The sequence below is a fragment of the Epinephelus lanceolatus genome, chromosome 14, assembly GCF_041903045.1.
Source record: "Epinephelus lanceolatus isolate andai-2023 chromosome 14, ASM4190304v1, whole genome shotgun sequence".
Lineage (NCBI taxonomy): Eukaryota > Metazoa > Chordata > Actinopteri > Perciformes > Serranidae > Epinephelus > Epinephelus lanceolatus.
The window spans coordinates 1,982,501-2,007,282 of record NC_135747.1 but is presented as its reverse complement, the minus strand read 5'-3'; the positions used below and the strand labels follow the sequence as shown (position 1 = coordinate 2,007,282).

Here is a 24,782-nt window from a genome sequence, read left to right as displayed (position 1 = left end):
CTATGAAAAAGGTTCTCCTAAGCTACCAGTACACTGCTTCTATCTCATCTTTCTCCCATACAGGAAAGTTGATGCTATATTATTTATTACATTTCAGTCTGTCATCTGCAGGCTGTACTTAAGTCCATGTCCATTGTTCTCTCTTCTCTCTCATAGCAGATATCGGGACTTGAACACAGTGATGATAACTATGTCAAAAAATGTAGATAATGGCTTCAGACTCACCAAAGTAATGACTCAAGTCTTGGAACACAGTGATATGGATACAACAAAATCCCACATGGAGAGAAATACAGCAGTCAGACAATCAGACAGGTTGCAAACCAGCAAGCAGTTTCTCCAGATTATCTGACTGTTTATAAGTTAGTCTTTAACTTGTGGTATAATGGATGTTTGGGTTGACAGATTGACCAATTGTAGAACAGTTACCCAAAGTTTCAGTTTCACATTTGCATGTGTGCATTATTTCATACCCATTATTTTCTAACAAGAGAAAGCCCAACTGCACCCCCAGCTCAAATGCTTCAACTTAAAAATCAAATGCAGTCATTAGGTGGCTTTTGCAGCAGTGAAGTGTTTGAGTCAGTGCTGTTCCATGAGGATTTTTGTTGATATAGTTTTATAGGGCAGGAAGAAATCTGCGATGTTATAGCTGTCAGAGATTAAAAAGAATGACCACAGCACCTGATTTGTGTTCTTGCTGCCCTTTAACTCTTAGAGCTCTGCTGCCCAGTACTCAGTATTTAGTAAGCGCAGTGTTGTGGATGGCTGTTTAACCCTTTCAGCTGCTGTGCTGGTTCTCCCCATCAATTATTAGGGCCCAAGCACCAAGCGGTGCGAGGACCCTATTGAAATGCAAGGAATTCTTCTTCTTCTGATTCTTCTGATTCTGATTCTGACAAATGAATTGCCTTTTTGGGGGGCTTAACATACTCAAAAACTCATGAAACTTTGCAGATGTATCAGAACTGGTGAAAAATTTGATATTTTAAGGGTCTCATGCTTGGCTTTCAAAAAATCACTCAGTAGCGCCACCTACAAAATTTCAACGAAACATTCCCCGAAGCTGGTTTAACCCAGGAGTATGACACTTGGTAGGCATATGTAACACTCCAAAAAGTACAAAAAAGCCTCTTGGAGGCATGCTCTAAACCCAACAGGAAGTCGGCCATTTTGAAATTGCTGTGCAATTGTGGTGCATTTTTGCCCATTTCCAGGGGCCCTAAATTAAAGAACTAGTCCTAGAGATTTCATCTTATCGACTTCAAACCTTGGTCTGTCCCACCCCAAGATGTTGAAGAAGGAAAGTTATTTGAATCTTGAGTTTTCGTCAATCCGTGTGACCGTGGGATGGCGTCAAACTTAGGGGACTCGCCACGAATCAGCAAGTAGTTTATAACTCTGGCTTACATTAACCAATCTTCCCCAGACTTCACAGGATTGATGACAGTCCTGTCCTGAATACATCTACATATCAATAATTAGTGATAGATATAGCGCCACCTACTGACAACAGGAAATGTTATGTTTTAGACTTTGATGAATATCTCCTACAAAGTTGACCACATCCACCTCAAACTTGGTCAAAAAAGCCATAAGACCTTGATGATGCTTTATTGTGGAAACTGTGAGTTTTTGTCAGAGGGCGTGGCCATGGCCTGGCGGTGAATTTTGATGTTTCGCCATGATGATAAACATTGCTGTGACTTAATTCCACTTGGACATATCTTTCCAAAACTTCACACATATGATGACAGTCCAGCCCTGAAAACATCTACAGAGGAATTTTGAATCACCGTAATAGCACCACCTACTGGCAACAGAAAGTCACTTAGTTCATTCTTTGATGTCCGTCTTCTAGCACCTCAAAACTGCTGATAAAAGTCCTAAGACCTTGATGGTACTCAAAAATGAAGCTTCTGAGTTTTCATCAAACGCTGTCACTGTGGCACCGCCTCATTTGCCATAAAACACAAAGTTGTTTTTAAGGGGCAATGGATGCTTGAAAACTCACCAAATGTGTCACACACACAAGAGTTCCCAATTTCTGTTGTCTGATGTGATTTTTGTGCTTTGATGTGCCAAGATGGCTCAACAGCGTCCCCTAGAAAATTTCAATGAAGCAGCCCCCAAAGCTGATTTGACCTGCATGTATGAAACTTGGTAGGCATCTGTAACACTCTAGGACGTACAAAAAGCCTCTTGGAGCCATGCTCCAAACCCAACAGGAAGTCCGCCATTTTGAATTTACTTGTGTCACTTTTGTGCATTTTTGCCCATTTCTAGGGCTTGTAAATTAACGAACTTGACCTAGAGATTTCATCCAATCGACTTAAGACCTTGGTCTGTCCCACCCCAAGACCTTGAAGAAGAAAAGTTATTTGAAGCTTGAGTTTTCGTCAAACCGTATGACCGTGGCAAGGCGTTTTAACTGCAATGTGTCGCCATAAACGGGAAGTGGTTTGTAACTCCAGCATACGTGGTCCAATCTTCCCCGAACTTCACAGGATTGATGACAGTCCCATCCCTAACCCTAACCCTATGTCAATCTTTAGTGAAGAACACAGCGCCACCTAGCGGCGACAGGAAATTCATCTTTTCAGACACTAATTGCTTGATTTACCTGAAATTTACATGCTGTGGTCTATATTTCATGTATAGGAACATAACATATCCTTAGTGCCTTCTCCAACTCCCTTTAGTGGGAAGAGGAAGTGGTACAAAATGTAAAATAGTCATTCCAGGAGCGAATGAGGGACATGCCATCTCACTCCTGCTTGTGCTGTCTGACTTTGACATGAACTGACGCATCAGCCGGCATCCTGCCAGCACCCCCGAGTTGCACAGAGGTGTGAGGGCCCGTTCATCGTGGCTTGCAGCTTTAATTATTATTAATTTAATATCATGTAAAAGATTCATATTGTGATACTTGCGATATTTAAACTTGTTGACATTGACGTCATACAGTTACCCATGGCAACAACAAGCATGGCTCAAAGCAAAATTATTAGTGACTCTGCAGTGGTCCAGTTGAAAAAAAGAAACAAATAACTCAATTATTTAGGATTTTGCTCAAATAGAAGGAAATCGCCTGTTGATTTATATAGAGAGAGATCCCAGGGTACATTCTTTGTATTTGGGGGCTGTTTACATTTGTAATTTGTGTTGGATTTGATTTTGTTTAACCATTAATATTAGTTTAGTTTAGTTTAGTTTCAGTTGATTTAGAGTGTAAAATCACCATGGTAGAAACATGGTCTCAATACACTTTACAGAATCAATTACAATATAAACAATCAAGGTAAAGAGTAGACGGCCAAATAAGCAAAAACACACAAAAAGACAAAGGAAAAACAGACAAGGATATAACAATTAGAAAACTCAAATTTCTCCAAAACATTGGGTAAGAAGGTGTGTTTTAAGAAGTGTTTTAAAAATTGCAATGGAAGTGGATTCTTTAATATGTAGCGGGAGGCGATTCCATAAGTAAGGTGCACGGTAGGAGAAGGCCCTGCAACCAATTGATTTTTTTATTTACAGAGGGAATGACCAGAAGGTGAGAGTTCAAAGAGCGCAGGGGACGGGGCGGAATATAGGGTGTGAGTAATTCAGATAGGTAGGATGGGGCCAGACCATGTAATGCCTTGTAAGTTAAAAGAAGGATCTTAAAATCAGCTCTGGCCTGGACAGGCAACCAGTGCAGAGATGCTAAGACAGGAGTTATGACTGTATTTACTGGTTCTGGTCAAAATTCTAGCGGCAGTGTTCTGCACAAGTTGAAGACTACGAGTAGCAGATGCAGGGAGGCCAGAGAAAAGAACATTACAGTAGTCTAATCTAGAAGACACAAGAGCATGGAGGACGATTTCAGCATTGCAACGAGACAAAACAGGGCGGATTTTAGCAATGTTACAGAGATGAAAAAAGGTTGATTTGGTGATCTCCCTGATATGAGGCTGAAAAGATAAAGTATGGTCAAAGATGACTCCCAAGTTTCTTATGCACAAACTCTCCGTGATCATACATCCATCAACATTACAACAAAACTTTAGAGACAACTGCTTGTAATTAGAGGGCTTGATCACCACTAGGTCAGTCTTGGCAGCATTTAACATGAGAAGGTTCTGACTCATCCAGAGTTTAATTTTACATACACATGCCTTTAGATTACGGGTCTGAGAGGGGTCATCAGGCTGTAGTGACATGTACAGCTGGATGTCATCCACATAGCATTGATATTTGATGCCACATTCTGAGATGATCCTTCCTAGAAGAAGCAAAAAATACAAAACTAAAGAGGGCCAAGGACAGAACCTTGGGGCACACCAGAGCTCACACTGGAGCAGTCAGAGAAAGAATTATTGAAGTTAACACATTGGGTTCTGTCGGATAAATAAGAGTGGAACCATGAAAGTGCCGACCCATGGACTCCTACACAGTGCTTTAGCCTATGTAAGAGGATAGTGTGATCTACAGTGTCAAATGCCGCACTTAAATCAAGCATTAAAAGTATGGAAGCAGACCCAGTATCTGCTGTGATCAGCAGATCATTAACAACTATGGTCAGGGCAGTTTCGGTGGAATGACAGGATCGAAAGCCAGATCGAAATTTATCAAAAAGATTATTAGTGGCAAGATGAGTAGTCAGGTGATTGGCAACAATTCTCTTGAGTGTTTTAGATGAAAAAGGAAGAGTGGAGACAGGTCGATAGTTGGCAAGAACCAGTGGGTCCGAGTTGGGTTTTTTGAGGAGCAGATTTATATGCAAATGGAACAGACCCCTCGGATAGAGACATGTTGAAGATGGTGCATGTAGGACCATTTAAGATGTGAAAGAGTTCCTTAAAGAGGGCAGATGGGATAGGGTCTGATGTGCTCGTAGTGGGCTTAGAGGCTGCTACCAGTGAGGCTAAGGCCTCAGAGGAGATTGGTTCAAACTGTGAAAGAGAGCTGGTGAACCGGGTCTCAGGGAAAAGTAATGCGTTAGAGTACTTTGATTACTTTTTGCAGTAACAAGTAACCTAACGCGTTAGTTTGCTGTTTGAGTAATCAAATACTTAAGTACATTTTCAAACAAGACATCAGTTACTTTTGTTACTTTTAGAACGCTGGTCCTTCAGCTCCGAAAGAGCAACGGCTGTCGTTTGGTTCTAATAACGGAGATAATGTTAAACCTATCAGTCTGAAAGAAGCCACGGCGCTTGTGGCTCGCTACGTGGTCGGAGAAATGCTGCCGTTGAGAGTCTAAATAGGTGGAGTAGGACTCGCTGACAGACATATTTCAGACTCAGGACTTGCATTATGCCTGATACACGCTACATGCTGGTACTCACCAATTATCCCTGGTCATCTTTCACGGCGTGTGTGATGTCATCGGGTTATTCTTGTCCTATTTTATTACTTTTACTATTATTTGAGTCACTGTGTCTCTTCGTGTGTTGTTGTAGTCACCTAAAAGCGTCAGCAGATGGCAGGAGCTACATTTGAAGCACCATAAGTAAACTATCAAGCTACTGTATCTTCCACAGGAAGTTATGACAAATGTTTCAGAATAAAAGTCTATTTAGAAAATGGAGGGATTCTCTCAGCCGAGGTTATAAGGGGCTTTTAATTTGAAACAAGTGTTGAGTTTGAAATGACGGTGCAATATGTTAACTTTACAAAGACAACGGAGCGGATAAAAAGTAAATATATAAACACACAGAGGAATTAATAAATAACGGACCATCTATAATGTAGTTTGTTTCAAATGAAGCTTGGAGCCTCTGCAGTTTTGGTGAGTAAAAGCCCCGCTGCTATTTGTTAATGTTATTACTTTATGTCCGACCGTGAGGATGTACCATTGTTTGCTAGCTTGATGCTAATGACAGTAACGTTAACTCAGCGGGTTGACAAAGTGCCTCTGCTGTTTCACACCATCATTTCCCCCTTTTATTCTGTGTGGTAACATCCCTAGAGGAAATATTAAAAACATTTGGGTGTGGGTCTGGGTCAGCTTAGCTGGGTCAGGGTCAGCTTAGCCACGGTATTAAACAGGACCCATTGATTATTCTTATAATTGGAAAAATAAGCCCCCCTAGCAGTAGAAAGTGCACGTTTATAACATTTAAAACCGTGGGACCAGGCAAGGTGAGAGGATTCGGATTTAGTAGCACGCCACCTGTGTTCAAATCTGCGACAAGTCCGCTTTAACGAGCGAGTGTGGTCTGAGAACCAGGGCACAGATTTAGTTCGCATGCCTTTACTGGTTTTAAGAGGGGCGAAAGACTGGGGCGCCCAGGAGGACTATGTTGTCATATTTAGTCAAAGCAATTGATAGGAGCTCAGAAAATTCAAATAAGAAATTGGGGTTATGTCTAGGTGGTCTATAAATAACCAATGCCAAAACATGTTGGTGGGTTCCAGTAACCATGGCCAGGTACTCAAAAGATGAGACAGCACCAAATGAGCAGACAGTACATAAAAATGAGTTAGAGTAGATGACTGCAAGACCACCCCCTGATCGGTCTTGCCTAGCAGAAAATAAAAAGCTATAGTCCAGGGGGGGTGGGGGAGTTCTCAGTAAGAACTACATTGGCAGTGGAAGACAGCCAGCACTCAGTGAGGAAGAAGAAATGCAAACCATATTTAGTAATAATGTTATTAATATAAAAGGTTTTGTTAGAGAGAGATCTTATATTTAGTAGTGCACAATTGAGGTTGGCAGGAGGATGAGCCAGGGGGACATGATTACCTCTGAGAGTGCTTAACCAGATAAGGAGAAGAACCAGAAGGTTTAGCAGACAGTGAACATCGATTATGCACAGGCCTATTGTATACAGAATCTGAATCTCACCCTGAGTTACTGTTGTTTTTTACAAAGTAAAGAAATGAGAGATCATTTTTGTTTAGTTCTTACTGAATATTTGAAGGCAAGCTGTTAGGTTGACCTGTAAAACTATACCTCTTATTTTGGTGCAATTCTAAGTTCTTAAATTAATCTTTTTTTCTTTTTTTGTCATATCCTCAAGAATATCATTATGGCAAAAATGCCCTGTAATTTCGTGATATTATTTTAGGGCCATATCGTCAACCCCTAACCTTTACACCTAAATAATGCTTGATTTTTTTATTTATTTATTTTTAATTTGGTTGTGTCTTGGTTAAATTCTGCCTTACTGGGCTATTTCTTTTGCACCATGAATGATCTCTGCTTGAACTCAAACTAATGAATTTCTTTTCTTCTCTCCCCTTGTTTTGTGTTTAATGGCAGACTGCGTGACCTGAATAAAGGTAGGAGCTGAGGATCACACCTTCTTTCTTGATATTTATGAAAACAGAATTATTGTTTTTTGATCTTTGACCTCATCCTGTCTCACCCTGTTATCCTGGATTTCCTCTCAGGCATCTTTCCTCAGGATGAGTATCCAGAGGAGGTCTCGACAGATGAGGATGATGAAATGTTCGGCAGCAGAAAGAGGATGAAGAGAGGTGGAGGTCAGATGGAGGAGGATGATGAGGGGGCGCCAGCAGCCAAGAAAAGTAAAGGTATCTCAATATACCTTGAAAAAACAAAATCCAAAACAAAATCCAAAAACACCATGCTCACTGGCCGGCCAGTGAGCATGTTTTTAATGTTCATCATGAACTAGCCATTTAATAAAGGCCTTTTAACTTTTCCATCAGAGAAGAGTTGCCTTGGATTTTGTTTTTTCAAGATGTACTGCACTTCCTGACCAAAGAGCACCTTCCTGGATACCATGATACTGCAACCCACATGAGCGCTTCATCTGCTCTTCAAGTATCTCAGTATACCTTTGGTGCATAAACTTCCTGCCTATGCAACATTATTCAATCTGCTGTGGAATTTATGGAGCTCTGAAAACCGACAGGGGTAGTAAAGGTTATCAGACAAGTTTAAAAAACAAAACAAAAAAAAACCTCAATACACTAATAAATAATATCGTTTGGTGAATGATTCTGATGGAGTATATAAAGAAATATAAACTGTTATACCAGTTCTTACGTCCAATTAGAGTCCAAAAAGTTTTGTTTTTTTCCCTCTCTAAAACCAACCAGTTGATAAAATACACAGAAACAACTCCTTAGTTTTAATATTTTGTCAGCACACCACATTTCTGTTTTCCTCTCCACATTTCCAGCTGACCTTCTGCTTATGCTAATGAGATGAAAATTTTCATGTACGTCCAGGGTGGCAGTGTGTGAGTAACATCAATGATAAAATAAAGAGGACTTTGTGACTAGCTAGCTTACCTGAAAACACATGGGGCTATGCTATGCTGGATGCAGTTTTGGCTTATTGCAGTGGTATTGCTGGGTATGCGTCCTGCATCCCTGACCCATTAAATCTGAAAGGAGACAACGTGCGTTTACATGGAGCCATGTATTCCTTTTGCATTCGGGTTGGAAGCCCTACCCGAATAGAAATGCTCCTTGTAAACACCTCAACCCGAATGAAAACAGCCAACCCGAAAGAAAATCTAATCGGGTGCACAGGGGTGGAATATTCCTTTTCAGAACCCGAATGGAAGAATTTTTCTGTCTTATATACACCTCCTACCCTATTCCAGCCATTCCGTTCTTTCTGCGCATGCTCGTTTCCTTGCCCTTCTGGCACGATGACGTGTATAGCGCGCATAGCAATGGGCTGAGATAGAGGAGTCGGACTTGTTGCACACACCGGTTTCCATACGCCAAAGCACAGTCTTCTGTCTCCCTTCCTCGACTTTCTACCTCCCTTCTCCTCCTCAACAGACGAAGCATTAGCAGAACAAGGTTGTTGTCGTACTGCTGCTTCAAGAATATAAGCAAAACAAGCCCAAAAAAGGCACTAAGAACGGCGTCGTCAAGCATCTTGTTATCCGGAGCGAGGACTACAGTGTTTTCTTCCGGTAAACGTAAACATGTAACATCCGCCCGCCCCCTATCCAATCAGAAACCTTCCGTGCCCCAAACCATGCACAGACCCGGATAAAGGCGATTAAACAGATCTCCTGTGTAAACCCTCATTCGGAATGAATATTTCCCATGTAAACGACCTGGAAAAAGTTTAATTCCGAATGATTTCATTCAGATTTATTTCATTCTGAATGAGAAGCCATCATGTAACCGCACCCACAGTAAACTCACTATGGATATGCACCCTAGGATTTTACCTGGTGCTACATTAGCAGACGCACACAGACACAAACACTTAAAGGAATCATGGTGTTCATGTGTGTCTTTTAATGACAGCAGTCAATATAACAACTGAACAATTATTTGAACTGTACATTGAAGTAAACATCAGAACATTTCTTCTTCACCATCTTCACCACCCTGGGAGCTTTAAAAAAAACAGATATTTTTGTCTGCTTTTCAGGTGGTTGACACGACATATTTTCCGACGCGGGCTTTCCTGACTCTATTCCATTTCGATTCAAGGGGTCTCTATCGATTCGACTGGAGATTTTTCAGTTACAATACCAATTTTTGCCAGTATGTGAAAGAGATTCTCAGAGAACTAATAGTGTAACATTTACAAGGAATTATTTTTTAAAAAGAATAAATTCACATCAGGAATAAAACTTTAGGTTACTTGCGTAAACCCGGTTCTCTAGGTAGCATTAGTTTCGTGTCTGACATTGGGAACACCTACAGCGTGACCTCATCAGAAGCTCCTATTGCATTCTGCCAGCCAGTATTGGCTGGAATCAAGTACGTCAGTGTCAGGGAGGGTGGAGACCCTCCCCCTATAAAAGGGCCTGACACTATGCTGCCAGTTATTTAAAAAAAAAAAAAACCGCTCACCTCTTCCTCACTATGAATGAGCAAGGAGGGTTGTCACTCATGCTACTCAGAGAACCGGCGTTACACAAGTAACGTAAAGTTCTCTTTCATAGCATTCGTTTTGTGTCTCACATTAGGAAATCCTGACTCCCAGATTGTTGGGCAGATGTTACTACTAGGGTTGGGTACCGAAACTCGGTACTTTTTGTACTTGGTACCGATTCACGTCGGTACTACCGAGTACTGATTCACTTAAAATGAAATGGTGCCAAATTTCGGTACCTGAGGTGGAGGCGGAGCGAGAGCGCATGACTCGCACCTCAGACTCAGCAACAATGGCGACAAAAACAATGTGCAGACGAAAGTTAACGTGCAGCACTGTTCCTAAATGTTTTCAATAAAAAGTTGAAACTGAGAAGTTTAGACTATGGGCCCGAACGACGCATAGTGCGTCCAAATTCACACCCGTTCTTCTCTGTGGATTTTCCCCGCGACTGTGTGTTAAAGCGAGAAGCCACGCATATCAGCGGAAACAACAGAATTGTAGCTTTCTGACAAGGCCAAGCACTTGTCGGTAAGCCAATGTTTTCACAGCGAAAAATTACAATAAAATGATGTATAACAGAGCTTTCATACAGCTTTGCACACACATTACTCTTGGATGGATTACTCGCGAATGCAGGCTCGCACAGAAATGCCACGCATATCACATGAAAGCGCAGGACCACACACATTGTGCTGTCATTCATCCACACTATAAATACAGATCAATTGTCTACAAAATAAAAACTTGACGAATTTCTTTACAATCCATTATACAGATCTTGTTGTCAGTCACTTCATATAGTGAGGAATATCGTATCTTACCACGTCTTAGGCTTGCGTGTGTTTCTCCCTGTCTATCCACATTTGTAGTCCGGCTTTCAAGATGCAAATATCTCCATATTGTCCAGTTGACACTCCATCAAACTTTGCATGACGAGACCAGCCACTTCACCTTAGCGCACCCAGACAACTGCAGCCTAATTATGCATGCTGACAGGGCCGTAGTCACCATATACATTGAGGGGGACACGTGCCCCCCCACCAATGCCCAAAATGTCTCCCCAATATATAACTGAAACTGAAAAACAAATATTATCTTGGAGGACATCATTGCACTTGGTGGACTATTTTTGTATGATCTCAAATATAAATATTGCATGTTTCTTTCAGATAAAACACATTTTTGACTTGTGAATGAGTCAATGGAATTTCTTGCAATAATGAAAAAATACTGGCAATCATGTCCGCCTGGCACAAACCACATGTTTTGGATAGCTGTGAAGTGACAGAATGTCTCAGCATCATGGTTCTTATATTGCCAGATTCCAGAGAGTCTCCCCTCTTCATATATGGTAGAATATGTCTTTTTCCAACTTGCTATGGTGAGATACATGTAAAAATGTAAGAATGTAGGCACACAGATTTGTTTTTTTCATTGATATAAAAATTAGTATAAAATACAGGCACATAGAAGAACATGAAATGATGGCAAATCTGGTTAGCCCAGATTGTCCTGAAAAAAAAACAAGATATAGCATGTGTATGTAGCCTTTATAATGACTGTGATATGAGCTTAAAAGTAAAGGCAGTAAAAATACCCCAAAAAGGCCTAGGGCCCATAGGGTTAAAAAGTACCAAAATAAGGTACCGTTTGGTACCAGTACCGAATTCCAGATACCGGTACCGGTACTGTATCGGTTCAATTATGAATGGTACCCAACCCTAGTTACTAGGGGGTCAACTGGCTTGAAACAAGCATTACTGAGGCTTAGCCACACTAAGCACCGAATAGGCTAATATAGGGGCTGTAACATCAAGCCTGTAGAACCCAGCAAAGGTGTGTGGGGAAGCCCAGCTTGCTGCAGCGCAAATCTCATGAATGGAGATCCCTCTGAAAAGGGCCCACGAAGTGGTGAGACCCTGTCATCAACGTGTCTCTTAGACCCCATCCCAACTAGGCTACTTAAGGAGGTCTTTCCTTTAGTTAACACTCATATATTAGATATGATCAATATATCCTTATTAACAGGCTATGTACCACAGTCTTTTAAGGTAGCTGTAATTAAACCTCTACTAAAAAAGCCCACCCTGGATCCAGAGGTGTTAGCCAACTATAGACCAATATCTAATCTTCCCTTTATGTCAAAGATCCTTGAGAAAGTAGTCGCAGACCAGCTGTGTGATTTTCTCCATGATAATAATTTATTTGAGGAATTTCAGTCAGGATTTAGAGTGCATCATAGCACTGAGACAGCACTAGTTAAAATTACAAATGACCTTCTGATTGCTTCAGACAAAGGACTTGTCTCTGTACTTGTTTTATTAGATCTTAGTGTGGCGTTTGACACAATTGACCATCAAATTCTACTGCAGAGACTGGATCACTTAATTGGCCTAAAAGGTTCTGCACTGAGCTGGTTTAAATCTTATTTATCTGATCGTTTTCAGTTTGTTGACGTTCATAATGAATCATCCTTACGTACCAAAGTTTGTTTTGGAGTTCCGCAAGGTTCTGTGCTCGGACCAATCCTATTTACTCTATATATGCTTCCTTTAGGTAACATCATTAGAAATCACTCTATAAATTTCCATTGTTATGCGGATGATACTCAGTTATATTTATCGATGAAGCCAGAAGGAAGTAATCAATTAACTAAACTCCATAACTGCCTTAAAGACATAAAAACTTGGATGAGCACCAATTTCCTGGTGTTAAATTCAGACAAAACTGAAGTTATTGTTCTTGGCCCCAAACAACTCAGAGACTCTTTATCTGATGACATAGTTTCTCTAGATGGCATTGCTCTGGCCTCTAGCACTACCGTAAGAAACCTCGGAGTAATATTTGATCGAGATTTGTCTTTTAATTCTCATTTAAAACAAACCTCACGGACTGCATTTTTTCATCTGCGTAATATTGCGAAAATCAGGCCTATCCTGACCCGAAAAGATGCAGAAAAATTGGTCCACGCTTTTGTTACCTCTAGGCTGGATTACTGTAACTCTCTATTATCAGGTAGCTCTAGTAAGTCCTTAAAAACTCTCCAGCTAATTCAGAATGCAGCAGCACGTGTACTAACAGGAACTAAGAAACGAGATCATATTTCTCCTGTTTTAGCTTCTCTGCACTGGCTCCCTGTAAAATCCAGAATTGAATTTAAAATCCTACTGTTAACTTATAAAGCTCTAAATGGTCAAGCTCCGTCATATCTTAGAGAGCTCATAGTGCCATATTATCCCACCAGAACATTGCGCTCTGAGAACGCAGGGTTACTCGTGGTCCCTAAAGTCTCCAAAAGTAGATCAGGAGCCAGAGCCTTCAGCTGTCAGGCTCCTCTCCTGTGGAATCATCTTCGTGTTACGGTCCGGGAGGCAGACACCGTCTCCACATTTAAGACTAGACTTAAGACTTTCCTCTTTGATAAAGCTTATTAGTTAGGCTTATAAGCTTATAAGCTAGTTAGGGCTGGCTCAGGCTTGCCCTGTACCAGCCCCTAGTTAGGCTGACTTAGGCCTAGTCTGCCGGAGGACCCCCCTATAATACACCGGGCACCTTCTCTCTCTCTCTCGTATTCTATTACTGCATCTTGCTAACTCGGCCATTCTGGATGTCACTAACTCGGCTTCTTCTCCGGAGCCTTTGTGCTCCACTGTCTCTCAGATTAACTCATATCGCAGCGGTGCCTGGACAGCGTGACGTGTGTGGTTGTGCTGCTGCCGTGGTCCTGCCAGATGCCTCCTGCCGCTGCTGCCATCATTAGTCAATAGTCAGACTTCTACTGTTATTATACACATATGACTATTGTCACACATGTATACTGCCAGATATTAATACATACTTTCAACATATTGTACCACAGTAGCCAGAACTATAACTATAATATTATTACTTTCAATAATGTTGTTGTAAGCTACTGTTATTACCTGCATCTCTCTCTGTCTCTCTCTCTGTCTCTCTCTGTCTCATTGTGTCATACGGATTACTGTTAATTTATTATGCTGATCTGTTCTGTACGACATCTATTGCACGTCTGTCCATCCTGGAAGAGGGATCCCTCCTCAGTTGCTCTTCCTGAGGTTTCTACCGTTTTTTTTTCCCCGTTAAAGGGGTTTTTTTGGGGAGTTTTTCCTTATCCGCTGCGAGGGTCATAAGGACAGAGGGATGTCGTATGCTGTAAAGCCCTGTGAGGCAAATTGTGATTTGTGATATTGGGCTTTATAAATAAAATTGATTGATTGATTGATTGGTAGAATGTACACATAGCCCCTCTGGTGGCTGCAGTACCTTGGCGCTATAAGCTAAAGCAATAGCTCCAACAATCAAATGGGAGAGCTGCTGCCTTGAGATTGGCTTCCCCAAGCCGCTGTTTGCCCAAGACACATAAAGCTGGTCACTTTTCCTACAGCTTTTTGTTCTGTCTATGTAGATGCTTAAGGCCCGCACAGGGCACAACATACCCACTTCTGCCCATCTGAGGAGAAAGATGGGGGATAGAAGGACACAAGGTCAGTTGGAGAATGTGACCCCAACACCATAGGCATAAATGCTGGATTAGGTTGCAAGGTCACCTTTACATTCCCTTAGGAGAACTTCGTACATGCTTGGTGTACTGACAGAGCATGAATCTCACTCACTCGTTTAGCTGAAGCAAGAGACAGTAGCAAATCTGTCTTTAAAGGCACCATTTTCAAGTCCACTAGTTCCAGTGATTCAAAACGTAGGTCAGAGAGGGCATCCAACACCATGGGAAAGTCCCAGGATGTAGTTTGCAAACTGGCCAATATGGCAGGCAGAGAAAGCCGTCAATTAAACTTTGATGGTAGAGAAAACTTTTCCTTTATCTATCATGTCTTGTAAGAAGAGATCCACAGACGGCCACCCGTAACGCTCCCAAATCAGACCCACTACACCTGGGTGAAGTTTCCACTCCGCATAAAGGGGGTTTTCCCCTGGACAAGAGATCTGCTCCACAGTTGAGTATCCCAGGCACATGAGTGGCCTTCAGGGACAGAAAGTGTTTGCTGCTCCAGACAATGAGTGTCTGTGCCAGTGTGTAACTGAAGGGACCTCAGCCCCCTCTGTCTGTTGATATGAGCCACTACTGTGGTGCTGTCCATCCAGACTAACACATGATGTCCCCTCAGAAAAGGAAGGAAATTTTTTAGTTTATGTGGGATGAGCGCATGTAAGGATCCCAGGTCCCATTTACCGCTCTCCCTTCGAACACGCCTCCCCAGCCCGATAGGGAGGCATCTGTTGTGACCACTTTACTGCACAAAATAACCTTTATTGGCACTCCCTGAGTCAGGAAGCCTACGCTTCTCCATGGGATTAATGCTGCCCAGCAGGCCACAGTGACTCGCACGTTGTGAGAGCCATGACGGCATGGGTCTAGCCTGTGAGAAGCCACCCAATGCTGCATTCCCTTAATATGCAGGCATCCCATTGGGACTACCACCAGGGCTGAGGCCATCAGCCCCAACAATCTTGGGGAGCTCGATTGGCATTCGCCAGAGGACACCAGAATTGGCAGCTCCACCATTGGTGCCTCATTCTCTTCACAGATGTGAGCAGGTTCACACTGAGCACATGTGAGAGCATGTTAACAGGTTAGAGCATTCACACTGCATCCGTTCTATGTGCTGCTCGAGTCATGCTGCTTTCACGAGCATGCTTGAAAATAGAAGAGACACCGATTTTTTTTTGAGCGAGTCACGAGCGAATGGTCACGGTATTCAACATAAAACACGAGTTTGCGTGTGTTGTGACCTCTCTCAGCTACCGTACCGACCTGACAGGCACATGTTTCATATACAGTCAGGTCCATAATTATTTGGACAATGATACAGTTGTCGTCATTTTGGCTCTGTACACCACCACAATGGGGTTTAAATGAAACAATGAATACCTGCTTAAAGTGCAGACTCTCAGCTTTCATTTAAGACTTTTTTCAAAAATGTAGTGTGAACCGTGTAGGAATTACAACCATTTCTTCACACAGTCCCCCGACTTTAAGGGCTCGTAAGTATTTGGACAAACTAACATAATCATCAATTAAACAGTCAGTTTTAATACTTGGTTGCAAATCCTTTACAGTCAATGACTGCCTGAAGTGTTGGACACATAGGCATCATCAGATGCTGGGTTTCTTCCCTGGTGATGCTCTGCCAGCCCTTTACTGTAGCTGTCTGCACTTCCTGCTTGTGTTTTGGGTGTTTTGCCCTCAGTTTTGGCTTCAGCAAGAGAAACGCATGCTCAATTGGATTCAGGTCAGATGATATGACTTGGCCATTGCAGAACATTCCACTTCTTTGCCTTAAAAATGTCTTTGGTTGCTTTTGCAATATGCTTCAGGTCAATGTCCATCTGCACTGTGAAGCATCGTCCAATGAGTTTTGAAGCATTTAGTTGAATCTGAGCAGATAATGGTGCCCCAAACACTTCAGCTTTCATCCTGAAATGATGATGACAACTGTATCATTGTCCAAATAATTATGGACCTGACTGTACTTACCCATTTGTAGTGCTAAATATAAATTCTCCACCTGTCCACCGTGGGCTTTGGGGTTTATTGGAGATTTGCAAACACGGTGCACCGCCACCACCAACTGTTGGGTGTGGTTTGTATTTTGACAGGACAGCAGCGGCCGCTGCGCGATGCTTCTGTTCGGTTTTGGTGTGAATACACGTGTGCTGCCGCTGCGCTTGTAGATTGCTTGCGGTGTAAATGAAGCCTTAGAGTTGAAGTTAAAGTTCTAAACGGTTTTAATAAAGTAGTGAATTTAGAAATACACAAGTTCTGTTTTTTGATTTTTATCATGGTATCGAATGAGTATTGAGAATCGTGGAAATTCACTGGTATTGGTATCAACTACTGAAATTCTGGTATCATGACAAGCCTACCTCCATGTCATAGCCAATGGTACCCTGATTGCTGTCAGGTACCACGATGAAATCATCAGAACAATTGTCAGAGCTTGCACTGGTGCAGTGGGCCCTGGGTTCCTCTTTGCGCAGGACAATGCCTGACCTCATGTGGCCAGAGTGTGTAGGCAGCTCCTGGATTATGAAGATATTGATGCCATTGGCTGGCCCTCTCGCTCCCCTGACTTAAATCCAAATGAGTACCTATGTGATATTATCTATCCGTGCAGCCAATGCGCTAAGTACTGCCACAGCGTGTCCAGGAGCTCACTGATGCCCTAATCCAGGTCTGGGAGGAGAGCTCCTTGGACACCATCAGTCGAGTCATCAGGAGCATGTCCAGATGTCGTCGGGAGTGCATACAGGCACGCGGGGGCCATAGTCTCTACTGAGTCACATTATGAGTTGCGATAAAATTCACACAAATTTGATCAGCCTGTGATTTCAATGTTTTACTTTGATTTTTGGTGGGATTTTGAATTCAGCCCTCAGTGGGTTGATGATTTTGGTTTCCACTCACCATTACGTAATTTTGTTCTCAACTAATTATTTAATGTACATCAGTAAAGATTTTTAACTTGAAGAATTCGTTGATCAAGATCTGATGTATGATTTAAGTGTTCATTTAATTTTTTGAGAGGTATAATTTTTTTTTATATCCCATATGATGTGAGAAACAGCTGGCCCCCAGGTATTGTCAAGTTATTTAATCTGGCCCCCATTCAAAAAATATGGTTACCCCTGCAATATGTGCAAAGAAAACATAAAAACTCTTAGAATGAAACAGAAAGAGCATATGTCTCAAAACACTGAGCTATTAAATTTATACAGTAGCTATTTACATTTTTATGTATCATTCATAGAAATGATATTTCTTTTGGGTTATCGCAAATCACAACCGTATATCTGATTGAGCTCATACTGGGTGGATGGTTTTTGGTGCTCTCTAAACTCAGCCCAACATGTGACATTTGCGTAGTGTTTTGCACAGACTAAAGCTACATATACAGTCTGATGTATATGATATATATATACATATATATATATATATATATATATATATATATATATATATATATATATATATATATATATATGATATTGTCATATGGATTACTGTTAATTTATTATGCTGATCTGTTCTGTACGACATCTATTGCACGTCTGTCCGTCCTGGAAGAGGGATCCCTCCTCAGTTGCTCTTCCTGAGGTTTCTACCGTTTTTTTTTTTCCCCGTTAAAGGGTTTTTTTTTGGGGAGTTTTTCCTTATCCGCTGTGAGGGTCTTAAGGACAGAGGGATGTCGTATGCTGTAAAGCCCTGTGAGGCAAATTGTGATTTGTGATATTGGGCTTTATAAATAAAATTGAAAATTGAATTGAATTGATGTTTTGTAAATTAAGTTTTCAGATTTTGGATTTCATTTAATTTTTAGATGTGTTTATATCAAACATGAATATAACCATTCAGTCCCATTAAGTGTGTCAGCGAGCTATTCCAGTAATCCAGCATGCAAAATATTAGGACCTCCCCTACATGGAATGCAGCTATCATTAATCCTATTGAATGCAACTGTGCTTTTCCCACTATGACACATCAAAATGTCAGCTCGTCAGGTTGTCATCTGAGTTGGCTCACCTGGGCCCTTGAGCGATAAACACTGGCCCTATGCTCACTCTGACTCTCCCTTCCTACAGCTGGCATCCAGCCTACATCATCTTCTTTTACTTTTGCACCTTCAACACCTCCACAGCACACATAACAAACATGTACTGCTTTTATTACTGATAATGCTTATCTACCCACTCCTTTATTGGTTTTATGTTAACCTTAGTTTAATAAAGTGTTTTAAGAATAATATTACATAGACTCCCTTCTTGTCACAATCCCCGAGCCAGTGTGTTACAACTGATATTGTGTTCATGTCAGTTGATTGCTGTTTGAGAAGGGTTGTTATCTTGACCTTACCAATCAGTGGTGAGTGATGACACCATCTAGTGTGTCATGTGGTAGACTGTCCAGTAGCTGCACTGCCCTAACAGTTAAGTCCCGCCTCTTTCGTTCCATTAACATCCCATTGTTAATAAACATTTTGATAATCATTTACTGACATTTTTGAATCAATGCTGAATTTTCCATGTCTACATTTCCCCCACCCCAGCAGTGAGCCCATAGCAACTAGGGGTGTAACGTTAATAAAATTCAGTTTGGTTTAATATGATACAGTGGTGTCACGGTTTGGTACATTTTTGATACAGCAAAGACAGTAGAAGTGCCAGAGAAGTTTCCTTGATATTTAAAAGTTTAAATGTATAAAAAACTAACATCATTTGAAATTTTGTTTTTTGTTCAAAGAACTTACTGTCTTATTAGAATACGCTGGTTAAAGTCCATGAAAAGCAAAATCAGTAGCCCTTTTAGATAGTCTTTTTTTCAGCATTGGCAGTATAAAAACAAAATCGGGGAGTGCAGCAAATTGCCGCCTACCTACTTTTGTTTATACAGAATGCGCCTTTTTCGGGGCAATGGGGGGCGTAAGCAAGTAAAAAAAAGGTGTAGCTCAGCGTGTGACTTAAACAGTTACGTGGGAGGGAAGCCACGGCTAGTCAGGCGGCGGTAGTCAGGAGGCAGTAGTCAGATGGCGATGGCTCTCGTAAATCGGCCCGTTCTTTACCATCCCCGTCATCTGATGGTTAATAGCCTCTTCGTTTGCGAGGACAAGGAGAGCGCGCTATTCCTTGTCTCCCCAGTTGCTCATCTTTACAGTGTCTGTCAGGTTTGCGTTTCCCTCTTGCTACTAGCTGCTCATTCCTGCTAATCAGCTGTTTCTTGTTAGTCCACCGCCAGTGGCTCGCACATGCAGCGTCATCAACAGCTCCTCCCACAAGTCTTCAACAGCCCCTCCCGTTGCGGAAGGCCACCTCGGTCTGTTTAAACTTAAAGGGTTCCGCCAATATGACTACCCTCTGAGGCGGAAAATTGGGCGCTTCGGATCAACTCGCCTTTCCGCCTCTGTGTGGCCGACAAATCAGCCCAACATTTGCGAAAAATCTGGCAGTGTAAAAGGGGCTAGTGATTTCTTTGTAATTCCATTTTTCCTGTTAGATAATACTTGTTGAAAATGTGAGAAGACTGTTAAGTGTTGTGGCCTACTGAATTGTGACGTTAGATAGTTAAACTGTTTTTCATCATTTCTGTGTCCAGGATTTTTTGGGTGGGCCTGACATCATAGTTCATTGATGCACTGGAGTCATCCTTAACATAACCTCTTCCCTACTATATAAATACTATCTTACTTCTGACATCGGAGCGCATAGTATCAGTGTTGTTTCTTTCACCCACGGTGTGTCAGTATTGAATTTATGTCCCACAAGCTCTCTGAGCTCTTTCAGTCTAATAAATACATAAATAGCCATCTCAGTTAAATGCCACAGTCATGTAAACAAGCTTAACAGCCATCACCAACGAACCTTTCAGTTTATCATCCCGATTGGCTACTTGGCCTGCCAGCAGTTACTGCTCATGCTGTGAATGTGTGCTATGTGCTAACATTAACCGCTGTTCGCTGCTGAATGGGAGGCTGAAGCCAGACAGCGGCTCTTGTTCCCTGGTTCGGGGTTTGTGTGCTGCTGGCTTCGCTGCTAAAGAGAGTCTGTGGCTGTGCAGTGGCTTGTGCTTCGGCTCGGTAGTCGTATATGTTACAGTGAGATTTTATTTTCCAAATGGAATAGGATATATCAAGGTATTGATCAGTTTGTAATGCATGCCAAGCTGAAAGCCACATACCAAACAGTCCAATACGAATATGTGTATTGTTATACCCCTAATAGCAACTGAGAATTCTTCCTCTCAACATGTTACTGCACTGTCTAGTTCTCGCCTAAAGTGTTTTCAGAAACATAATTAAGCTTTCGATTTACTGGTCCACCTATCTCCCAACCCTCACCTATGGTCATGAGCTCTGGGTCGTGACCAAAAGATTGAGATCACGGATACAAGCGGCCAAAATGAGTTTCCTCTGTGGGGTGGCTGAGCTCAGCCTTAGAGATAGGGTAAGGTGCTTAGACATCTGGAGGGAGCTTGGAGTAGAGTAAGCGTCGAAAGGGGTCAGTTGAAGTTATTAAGGCATCTGATAAGGATGCCCACGGGTCGCCTCCTGCTGGAGGTGTTTCAGGCACGTCCCGCTGGTAGGAGGCCCCAGGGCAGACCCAGAACATGCTGGATATCTCATCTGGCCTGGGAACGCCTTGGGGTCCCCCAGGAGCAATTGGGAAGTGTTGCCGGGTGAGAGGGACGTCTGTGCAACACTGTAAAGGTTCAAAATTGCAAAACGTAATAATATTAATACTAGTAAGTAGATTCTGTGAGAACTGCTGATAAATACAGCCTGGGCCTGCATATGTGTTGTGTTTCAGAGGCTGTTTTATGTTGTTTAATGTAGCGCTCCTGAGTCAGAGGAAATACTACTGGTTCCTTACTCATCATCAGGGATTCCTGCTTTTTTACAGTGACTAACTAGATTTATCACAAGTAGTTATTACAGTTATACCTTCTGAACACAGCACGATCTGTACCTGTTCAATGCCCTACATCTTGTCCTTGAGTTTGTTTTTTCTGAAATATTGTTTTGAACTACAGTTTATGTCCTTGCAGCGCTTTTCATGTATTGATGACAAAGACTTCTGATGTGTGTCTCTGTTACTTCAGGGAAGAAAAAGAAGTCATCCACGCTCAACAAGCTAAACAAGGATTCAGGGAAAGATCACAATGAACCAACCGACCCAGCTGCAAATACTGAAAACAAAAAGAACAAGAAGAAGAAAAGGAAGAGAAAGAAGAAGAAGAATGCAGGTGAAGGTGGAAGTGCAGGTAAAGAGGAAAATACAGAGAGGTCTGAACACGAACAAACTGTGGATCAAGCTCAGAGTGCAATTAAAGACACTGAAGGTGGTCCGGAGTGTTCACAAACAGAAGATTCAGGAAAGGAAGCACAGATGCAAAGTTCCCTCTCATCTTTAAAAGTAATAGAGGCAGCAACTACAGAGGGTCAGTCAGGAACTCTGCTCCTCTCTGAAGTAAAGGAACAGCCTACAGTTACAGTCACAGAAGAAACCAGCCAATCAACATTCTGCACAACTGACAACAAGGGCCCATCTAAGAAGCTGTTGTCCGAAGCCGATGCTACAGTCTCAGGGAAGAAGACGCAAAAGAAGAAGGGCCTGAAGGCTGTGTGCAATAGAAAAAGAAACAAAACGGATCTCGAAGCTGATGAATCACCACAGGTTAAGCCTGAGACACAGTTTGAAGTAGAGGGAAAACACACTGATGCAATCACATCTGTTGGTCAGGAAGAATCACAAGATGCCACCACAGTGCCACTTAAAAAGAAGATAAAGAAAAAAGGCAAGCAGGAGGATGCAACCCTTGAAGCTTTGCCTGCTGCAGATGAAACCACTGTCACCCCACTGAAGAAGAATAGAGAGAAGAATCAAAAAGAATCGACTACTGCGGAGGAGAAGGGAGCAGCAGTGGAAACCACGCTGGCTGTGGATGCTGAGAAAGTTCTGTTTGACATCACCATGACAACACCAGCAAAGAAGCAAAAGAAATCAGCACCAGCCAAAGTGCACGATAAAGATCAAACCCAGTCACAGGTGGTTGGCAGTGTTGATGAAGAGCCCCTATTGGATGACAATGAAAGGCTCTCTTCCTCTGGGAAATTGGACAAGAGGAGGAAAAGGAAGATCCCTGTGATATTTGAGTATGAAGTCGATGAGCTGCAGGTGGCTGCATGGCAGGCTACATCCTTAAATGGCCTCACAAAAGAACCTGTTGGCAAGATGTCAAAACCAAGCAGAGTGAGTCTTTGATGAGGTTAAATGGTTCAAATGAGGTGAGACTAAATTGGCAGAAAAACTGGGGAGTGCTGCACTGGGTCAAGACACTAGGTGTAGGTAAATTATAAAAAAAATTGGCTACTCTTCAAGGATAGGGCAAATTGTCCCATAGGAATGAAAAGCAATGACTGTCCCAGCTTTCTCAGTGTAAAAGGCCATGGTGTGGGCTAGCAGTCTAAAAAGGGATCTGAGGCACTGTGATTATAGTTAAAAATTCTGTATTCACACTGATAGACCAATGCGTTTTGACCTTAGACAGTCCTCATCAGGGTAAGCGGCAAGGAGAGAGGAGTAATTGTTTTGTCAAGTATTATGAGGTTAACTTTTCCAGTGTCCCCACATTATATGTCCTATGAGTTTTTTTTGTCCATCCACACTATGTACTATTTTGTGTCATGTTTTCCTTTGATCTTAATACATTTTTCTTTTTTCATGTCACTTCCTGTCTGTTTGGTCACAGTGTTTCTGCTACTTCATGAGAATCTGTCACAGTATATAGTTACTTCCTTGTCATTACTTTCATTGTTTTGTCTTTCAAGTGGTCTCCCTTGAGTAGGTGCTACCAACATGTCATGACCTTTGTCACATGACCTCTTGATAAGTTTTAAATTGACACACCTGTTCCAATGCATTTCATACCCTGTCTAAAGTTGAAACACGTTGGTCCATCCATGTGACTAAAGAATTTTTAACTATAATGCCTTGGATGCCTTTTTGGACTGCCAGCCCTCACCATGGACTTCCATACTGAGTAAGCTGGGACAGTCATTATTTTTTATTTCTTTCCATTTCAGGATGTTGGAGAGCCATCCACACCTCTGCACACTAAAAAGTCCCAAAAGAAGATTTCCTCAGAGCTGGTGTCTAACTTCATCACCTTTCAGAGCAACGCTTCAGTCCCAGCACCACTCTTTTGCAAAACCAAGGGGAGCCCCAGCCTCCCACTGCTCAGCAAGAAGGTAAAAATGATCAACAGTCAGAACTAAGTATCAAAGAGTTGAGAGACCAAAACTATCTACATGTCTAGGGCGCTTTTTCACCTGCTCTGTTGGTTGGTTGAATCGCACCCAAGTTCATTTGCGTTTTGTTTGGGCAAGTGCGGTTTGTTTTGGCAGGTGTGAAAAGAGCAGTCACACTCAGGATCAACTGGATCAAGGCCTTCTTGAAGAGGTGGTCTCAGTCTGGTCACAAACAGACTCTGGTATGGTTCATCTGTGGTGTGAAAGCAAGCAAACCAGCCACAGGATTTTACAATAGCAGACATGTGCTATTATGAGCATGATTTTAAAAGCTAAACTGCTAATAAATCCATCTGCTGATAGTGAAACAATACTGTGATCTTATAAATGATCTTTATAAGGCTTATAACCCAGCCCTTTTATGCTAATGCATGGGTGTAACTATGGTAATATGTATGAACATCAGCTGATTACAGAGTTCTTAAACTTCCATGATTGTGTCCTACTCCATGTATTTTGTCAGTACATTAAATCCATTAAGAAGTGTGTGAGAGCAATCCCCTACAACAGTCAACATTCATGCATTGATATACTCTAAGTTTGAATTCCATTCAGAAAGTTGAAGCTAGTTAACTTTCCCACTTGATCAGGCATCACCAAATGGCAAAGTGCAGCCCAGAACCAGACCGAGTGACTGCTCTATCCAGACCTGTGACCAGTTCTTATAATTAGTCAGAATGAACAATGATCTTCATGGAGGGTTACCTTTTCTGATGGTCGGGCCTAGGGATGTTCCTGATGACTAATTTCACTGTGGACTAAATGAAAATTTTAATTGAGACCAGTTGACTAGTCTAAAAAAAGGGAAAACGCTTAGAAAACAGTCAAAATTTAGCATAGTTTATTGTTAAGTATTTGAAACATTGTCCCAAGAATATGAATATATATACACATATATATATACAGTACAGGCCAAAAGTTTGGACACACCTTCTCATTCAATGCGTTTTCTTTATTTTCATGACTATTTACATTGCAGATTTTCACTGAAGGCATCAAAACTATGAATGAACACATGTGGAGTTATGTACTTAACAAAAAAAGGTGAAATAACTGAAAACATGTTTTATATTCTAGTTTCTTCAAAATAGCCACCCTTTGCTCTGATTACTGCTTTGCACACTCTTGGC

General features: G+C 41.8%; 1 protein-coding gene across 4 annotated transcripts in view; it reads left to right on the top strand.

The window, feature by feature from the left end:
• rrp1 (ribosomal RNA processing 1) overlaps positions 1–24,782 on the top strand; it is an 80,907-nt gene that overhangs the window by 40,404 nt on the left and 15,721 nt on the right. For all 4 annotated transcript variants that reach the window (XR_004501209.2, XR_004501207.2, XR_004501208.2 and 1 more), the window contains exons 11-14: positions 7,253–7,272; positions 7,384–7,527; positions 21,444–22,594; positions 23,428–23,592. Coding sequence is in view for 1 of the 4 variants with exons in the window: in XM_033617324.2 (XP_033473215.1) it covers positions 7,253–7,272; positions 7,384–7,527; positions 21,444–22,594; positions 23,428–23,592 (1,480 nt within the window). In the remaining 3 variants the exon portion in view is untranslated. The remainder of the gene's footprint in view (positions 1–7,252; positions 7,273–7,383; positions 7,528–21,443; positions 22,595–23,427; positions 23,593–24,782) is intronic.